The sequence below is a fragment of the Pelecanus crispus genome, chromosome 1 (assembly GCF_030463565.1).
Source record: "Pelecanus crispus isolate bPelCri1 chromosome 1, bPelCri1.pri, whole genome shotgun sequence".
In the NCBI taxonomy this organism is placed as follows: domain Eukaryota; kingdom Metazoa; phylum Chordata; class Aves; order Pelecaniformes; family Pelecanidae; genus Pelecanus; species Pelecanus crispus.
The window spans coordinates 93,442,846-93,450,563 of NC_134643.1; the positions used below are offsets into that span (position 1 = coordinate 93,442,846).

The window sequence follows — 7,718 nt, forward strand, 5'->3', positions numbered from 1 at the left end:
TGAACATGTTGGGACATCCTGACAAAAATAAAGTCCAGTTTCTCATAACAGCCAGCACTCCAGAGAAAGCGCAGGATTTCTGACAGCAAGTTTATAATTCTGCCAGAGCTTTCCATAAGATGGAGCCGTATAGTCAGAATACTTCTTCTACTGCCTTTCCTTTAACAGCTTCTGGTGCAAGTGCATGCTGGTAACTGTTCTTCATGTGGAAATGAAAATCACAGGATAAAGTCCAGAGCCATGCAAAAGTAGAGGTCATATCTGCTCTAATGATCTTCAGAGATCGTAACAGTGGAAGTTACTTGCACAAAAGGACTGCACAGATGTGAAACAATCAGTGAGAAATGAAGAAGTGAAACTACTGCCTTAGTGGGTACTGTGAAATTAGAGGATTATTTACACAAAATTTATACCAGTATCATGCCTTCTGCAATAGAATCACAGCAAAGTACATTAAATAAAGATTGTGCCACAGGTGTTTGCCAAAAAGATGTAATTTGTACTTCAGCTTCCTCTATGTCTGCAGGCTGAGAATGCTATGTTTCACATTCTGTTGTAAGGACCAGGCAGTGTAACGAGCAATTTGGAGACTTACTTTGGCCCATTAATCTGCTCCTTTGGTTTTTTTGTTAGAAACCTGAGCCTTGGCTAGAGGCCCAGGTATACCGCTGTAGCCCAAGTTGTACATTGTGACGGGAAGGATGAGCTAAAAAAATTCTGCTGTCATTTGCACAAGCAGAGGAAGAGCAGACAGCCTGCTTCCCAGCAGTGCCTTCTGCCTGCCTGAAGCAGTTTCTGGCAACTAATTCTCTTCTCTTTCCGACAGGTTTCGGGTGAAGCAACCACCTCCGCACACAGGGCTGAGAGTGATGTACACACCAGGACCTGTAGGTTACACAAAAGATCTTTTGTTTTTTGCTAGACTCAGCTGGACCTCAGGCCATCTAGGGGTCCTCTCGCACCAGCTGTCTGGGAATAGAGCTGGCAGGGCACATGATTTGTTTGAAGTTACTTGAAGTGATGCTGCCTTCCGCTGTCCCTCTGCTGCCTTCAACCAAGCACCACGTGCACTCTGAGTCTCAGAGCCTGCACCAGAATGCAGAGGGATAAACATGTTAAGTTCAGTGGAAAGCAGCAGGTCAAGCACTGAGGTTAAAGAGAGCTTTTGTGAAGCAAACAGGATACTCTACCACGACCTCTGAGTTTTTCCATCGTTTAGGGTACTTGTTAAATCTGCTCTGTCTTACGCCTAGACTTCATCTCCTGTCCTGATACCTTCAAGAGTTGAACCTAATAAACTCTTGCCTCAACCATTTCTTCTCCTGCTTGCAACTATTCTCCACCTTAAGTCTTTTACCTAGCAAAGCACCATAGTATGTGAAGTTGTCCCATTAAGTAGGAAGCTTTCATGCTTCCTGCTTTTGTTCGGTCCCTCTCTTCACCTGCATGTCGTATCTGAACAAATCTTGTGCTGGCCAGTATCCCCACAGTATCCAGGTAATACCAGGCAATATCCTTGCTAACATTTTTACAGGCATGGAATCAAGAAGCAATGACTTGTGCAAGGAGGCAGTGCCAGAATGCAAGTTAGATCTCCTAGTCCAGAGCCCCAGCCAAAACCCAGCACTTAAAATGGCTGGAATAATTTCCATTCTCTTTTCCTCTCCACACATCCATCCCTTTTATATCTCACTTTTCTCCCTACGTCTGTGTTCTTTTCAGACCAGACAAGACTAGACTAGTTCAATTGGAAGGAACCTAAAACCATCATGTAGCCCAACTGCTTGACCAGTTCAGAGCTGACCAAAATTTAAAGCATGTTATTAGGGGCACTGTCCAAATGCCTCTTAAACACTGACAGGCATGGGGCATTGACCATCTCTTCTTGATTCTTTCCCAACTGTCCTAATTCCCCTTTTCCACCTGGAACCTAAAAGGAAATTTAAAGGGAAAAAAATACAAACACCTGGCAGTTTTCTTTCAAACTGCAATGTGAAGAGACACTGTTTTGTACAGACCTTTCTAGTGAAACAGATACTGGGTAACTAGCAAGCACAATCGTGTGTGCTGGGCACTAAGTCTTTAATTTCATCAGACAACGCAGAACAAGAACCAGCCACAAGCACTGCTGGAGGGGATTATGTGTAAAAGATGCACCTTACCTGTGAGTGATCCTCTGTCTCTCCTAGGTGGCAGCAGGCTTGCAGGTTGAACTGGAAATAGAGCTTTTTGCCATGGTAATTGGAGGGGAAGATACTGGTGGCCTTGAAGAAATTTCCCATGATATTGAAATATTAACAGAAACAGAGACACTTCTCCTGCCTGTGAGAGCAAATATCCTTTGTTGTCTTCCTTCCCACACACACCTTCTAGCATCAACCCTGGGGACCACCCACCTGTCAGGAGCCTTAAGCATTGTTTCCAGTGCAGGCTGCTGAGGTAGAAATCTTTACTGCCCTTTTCAGAAACACACAAATGCGTGTTTTCAAAAGCACAACAAATAAACAATTTAAGATTCTGACCCCAAAAGCAATTTACATCAGAGTAACAAGGTTTTGAAAAGTAGGGAAAGGCAGAATGGTAAGCCCAGAAAGATGTGGCTCTTACAGTATAAATGAAAAGAATAGGAACTCTTTCCCACCACCCCCGATGGAAACCCTTTATAATGTTTTTGAACCTATGGTAGCATCTGATGGTACAGCCTCATAAGCAACAAAATCATTTATCATCCTGGATACTAAACAGACAAATGAGACAATCCCTGTGTCAGCAGAGACACAAGCACCGAAGTGCATGAATGCTGTCAGAAATTAGCCCAGTGTGGGTTCAATGGGCTTTTCAATTGTTTAATTGACGACAGAGGTAGAGTAAAAGAAAATAACAAAGTCAAGAACTATTATTTCTCTTTCCCTTGTGCTCCAGAAACTATAATTATTTTTTAGATGAAGTTATAGGCTCAGTTTTTAAGGGCAAGGGCAAGTTCAGAAGAAAGGGTGAAGTTCTGTTTGACTTTTAATCAAATTTACACTTAAAAGCCTGGGAGAAGAGGTCTTCTGGAAACCTAGAAAGGAAATAGCAAGGCAAGGTGCATCCAAATGCCTTTTTTTTTTTTTTTTTTTCTAATTACCACACCAGAAACTCTACTTCTGGTAAGGGCCACCCCTACCAAAGTAAGGAGAACTTCAGGGTCCTCCAAGACTGACTAGAGTACTAGCTAACAGCAACTCCACTGAGGCTTTATATGCTCTGGAAGTGACATTCAAACTCCCCAAATTTACTTCATAGTGACCCAAAGAAGTCTTTCATGCCCATTATTGCGGAGCTGAGCTAGACAGGACTGGTGGCATACCAGCAAAAACACTTCCTGCTCTGTTCCCACTCACCCAGCCCTCAGACACACAGTTGCAGACCAGCCTCCAAAACATGTGCCCTTCCCCAGTATTCTACCTGATCTTTAATCTTTGAGCTGAGGGCAGTAGTCCAGATTCACGTTGTTTCACAGCCTTATTTCCAGAATTCATCCCAGTCTCCACACATTTTAGTTACAGAAATGTATAGAAATGGTTAGATACTTAACATGATATTCCACCTGTGTTAACCAATGACATTTATGAGTGCCGCCCACAAGGATACCCCAAGGGTGGGATGGCAGCAACAGTCCGGGCAGTTCCTACAAGCCCCAAGCCACGGTTCTGGATTACACTACCCCGAAAGCTTTCTAGTTAAGGTAAGTACCATACGCAGTGATACAGGCTGTAAATTAACTCACATTTGTTTTACCTCTTCTTGGCTTCTGATCCACCTCATCAACAAACCTCATGCAACTGGCAGCAAAGCTGTCATGCACACATCACACACACACACGATGACCTGAGACAAGAAAGGGGAAGCACTGGATGACATTAACCAAAGGACTCACTGCAAGAGATTTTACAGATTACTGCAACTGCTCAGATCAGTGGAGGCACTCACAGCAGAGCCTCCCCAGTCCTGTTCCCAAATCCCTCAGTTAACTGTCTCTACATTAAACAAATCATTGAGCCTCCTAGCAGCAGGAGGCTAGATTTATTGCAGTTAAGCCATAATAAATCAGCCTCTCTAACACTCTTCACTTTCTAAAACCAAGTCTTACTGCTGACTCTTTGACACTGACAGCAAGTCTAATAAGCGACAGGAGTCTAACAGATACAGGGCAACCTTAACGCAAGTTCAAGCACACGCAACCCTCTGCACACATTGTTTCATACAGCCCATTTCTGTAACCTTAGAGAATCAGACTCTTATACAGAGAATAGGTAAGTCTTCCCTGCCAACAAGAAAACCTTATTGGGAGTTTCTCCTCAAACCACCAGCCAACACATTTAACATTAGGCTGGTGTTTCATCTCACCCACATCAACTCAGGTGCTCTACAATTGACAGTGACAGTTCATAAACAGGAACCCTATGGATGATTCTTCTCTTCTCAGCTCAAGAGTCTCCACTTGCCTCATATGTGTAACACCCACATCATCTTTTTCTTTCAACTTTAACATCTGTAAGTCTGTCATGTTACCTAACAAGTCAGTAAAGAAATCCCAGCTGTGTCTCATTTCCTCTCCTCTAGAGAAAAAGAAAAAGAAAAGCGACTACATCAGTCAGTTGAAATGTAGCAGGGAGACATGCACCTCTGACTGCTGCATCTGCTCTAGGACTGCCCAGAGTACTTCAAACCTAGCTTTTTTTCCTGTTTAAGTATCTTCTTACCTTTTCCAGTGTGGAATTTTACCCCCAGAGTAAGAGACAATTATAGTCTAGAAGAAAAGAGAATTTAATGCCTTCCAGCTTAGGAGCTTACAACCTGGAGCTCATCAGTGAAGGCAATTTGGACAAACTAATCTCACTTTGCGTTGAACTGGAAAATACGTACTCAGACAGTCAGTTCGCATTTCAGTGAGACACCCCACTGCCCCAACTCAGTCCACTACAGCCCTGCACTAAGATATGGCTATTGGATCATCTCTGTACACTTGAGTATACACCAGTCTATTTTTTTCCTGCCAAGTCTTCAGTCCTGCAAATTCTGATCAGTGTCATCTCCCATTAAAAGCTCCAGGCAGAGAGAAATTAACTACATAATATTCTTCTCCCACATGGCTAATCATGGAGACTGCTTTCCTAGTTGCCATCGCCATAGTCAATTCTCCCTTCTGTTCTGACAAAGTTTTTTTGTGAATTGATTGATAATTCCTACTGGAGCTGGCTACAGCTACCCCATGCTACCCAAGCAACTGTACCAAATACTGCCTCCAACATTCCTCCCCACAAAATCTCATGAATGAAAACCATGTCCATCTCAAACATGTCAAGAAACTCTGGACTGGTTGGTTTAGTCTCACAAAACATGAAACACTGACACTCCTAGGTGAAATATTCCTGTATTTGGTTAAATAGTCTTGTTCAGCCATCCAGAATAGAAATAGTTGAGTCTATATGACAGACTTGCAGAAGCACATGACAACTTTTTAAGTTTGTATCACTTTCTCAGATGATTATCACCAGAACCAATGATTCTCTCCATTGAGACCTAGAAACTTCCTTGCAATACTAGGATCGATCACAAATTTGCCACACCTCCTAGTAGAGACCAACAAGCAAAAATCGCCAATGAAGCATGACCTGACGGAACTTAGTCATATCTCATTTATATTTTCTTAGTCATTTCTCATTTATATTCTCATTTCACAAAGATTCTCTTAATATACTCAAAATTAAATACTGCATAGAAAGCTGCCCATGAAAGCCTTCAGTATTCCTAAGCAGACTGTCTCTCCTGAACTCATGATCTTTTTTATCCCACTCAATTTGTGAAATGAAAACAAACTCTTTATCTAGTTGAAGCCCATGTGAGAACCCTTTCTCATGCGTTCTCTCCAACAGCAAGAGTAGAGGCCAGTTCTACTGAAGCCAGTCCATAGCAGTCACAGTGCTCACACAACACTTGCAAAGAATCTGTACAGAATTACTGGGTTTGTTCCAACAACTGTACAAAGGTAGAGCTGGGGGCTGGTTTTTTTCTTTTCCTTTCCTCTCCTTTCTTGTTAATTTTCCTCTCCTCTTTCACTACAGGTCAGAGCCCTAGAAGAGTAAGATGAAGATCAGCAGTACACAAATACCCAAATTTTAGTCCAATGTTATGGAAACATCCCAATGTATACTTTTCCATTTATTTAATCAGATTAGCATAAATAAATATTGTCTGTCCCCTATTAATGGGAAATGTGTCCAAAAGTTACACAGCCTTCTGACATGGCTGTCTGAAATGCAAACAGTGGAAAGATTACTGTGTTTCAACCCCAATGTTTGATACTCTGCACTTCAGAAGAATGCTGAATGGTTCCAAATAGGTTTATTTTGTTTTTAAAAGGGGTGAGCTTTCTATAACCTGTGCTGAGGCACCTGAAATCTTTTTTAAGTACTGAGCATGCAGTAGGTTTCACCAAAGTCAACCACGGTTCTTCAAGAAAGAGCTGCTCATCTGCTCTAGTGTTCTAATTCCTAAGTTTCTGTTTGCTTTCACAATCATAGGCTTAACTTTCTATATGTTCACCTACCTTTAATTAGCTGCAGACACCAGATGGGGATTATGAGTACACAAACTTAGACTTGACAGAGAGGGATTAACAAGAGGATTCTGCTTATATCCTCTTGTTCACTATCAGACATGATCATCTCCAAATGCTCATCTGCACATCTCTTCATAGTGGAAGACTGAGACACTTGGAGATGGCCTTTTCCCCCCTTTATTCCTAGTAGCGACTAAAAGAAACATCTCAGTCTCTTTGTGAGACACCGTATTTGTATATCCAAGTGCAGTTCTGCTTTCTTTTTATGAATTCATTTCCAATGAGGTGCTTTCCTGTGCTTCATCCTTTTCCCAGCATGTGACATCCTGAGAGATGGGGAATTTTCCATGATATGTGTAGATGACTTGTTCTCTCAACACTTCACAATGACTGAGAATCCCATGATTGGGGATTTAATAATAGCTTTCACAAGTGTGAAATATGAATGCCAGTTTTGGACTCTCCCATCCACACTGTTAAGTGAGACACATATTCTAACGATACACATTTTAAGTTGGCCCTGTATTTGCAAATGCTTTCCTGCTCAGGTTTGTAAATCTAAGGAATTTCACCTAACAAAGGGCAAGTTGAGGTACCCAAGGATACCAGAATTCTGGTGTATCAGTGGATTGTTGGCACAGGACAGACCTCTTCCACTCAAAGCATACGCTGAGCTCCCTCAGTAGCCATCTGAGTACTGCACTGGTGTTTTCCACTGCCCCACCAGACATGACTATTTGTCCATCAGCTCTTTGAGTCAGATTTGACCTATTAACCACGGCTGAAAGCCAGCTCAGGAAGGTGCCAAAACAGATAACCAGCTGAGGACATTGTTTAAGCCCTACCCACAGATGAGAAAATACCGCAAGAAGCAGTGCCAGACTTGATCCAGGATTCTCCAACACCAATGGTTTTGCTACTGACTGTGCTGATTTCTGCCCTGATGCTTTTCAGTTTTCTGTAGACACAGCCAACAGACCTACATCAGTCCCCTTGGTAGTGCATTCCGAGCACTGAGGCAAGCCACTATTGCCAGTACAGACTGCTCACAAGTGCTACAAAACACAGAACCAGAGGGAAAGTTCAGTGGGGAAGCCTGTGTCAGTACCTATGG

The 7,718-nt window shown here is 42.5% G+C and overlaps 1 protein-coding gene across 1 annotated transcript in view; it reads left to right on the plus strand.

Annotated features, from left to right (window-relative positions):
• Positions 1–3,760, plus strand: part of SPAG17 (sperm associated antigen 17) — a 119,561-nt gene extending 115,801 nt beyond the window's left edge. Inside the window, exons 45-47 of the mRNA XM_075709244.1 lie at positions 827–887; positions 2,190–2,334; positions 3,590–3,760. Of these exons, the coding sequence (XP_075565359.1) occupies positions 827–887; positions 2,190–2,334; positions 3,590–3,726 (343 nt within the window). The 3' untranslated portion in view covers positions 3,727–3,760. The remainder of the gene's footprint in view (positions 1–826; positions 888–2,189; positions 2,335–3,589) is intronic.
• The last annotated feature ends 3,958 nt before the right edge of the window (positions 3,761–7,718 follow it).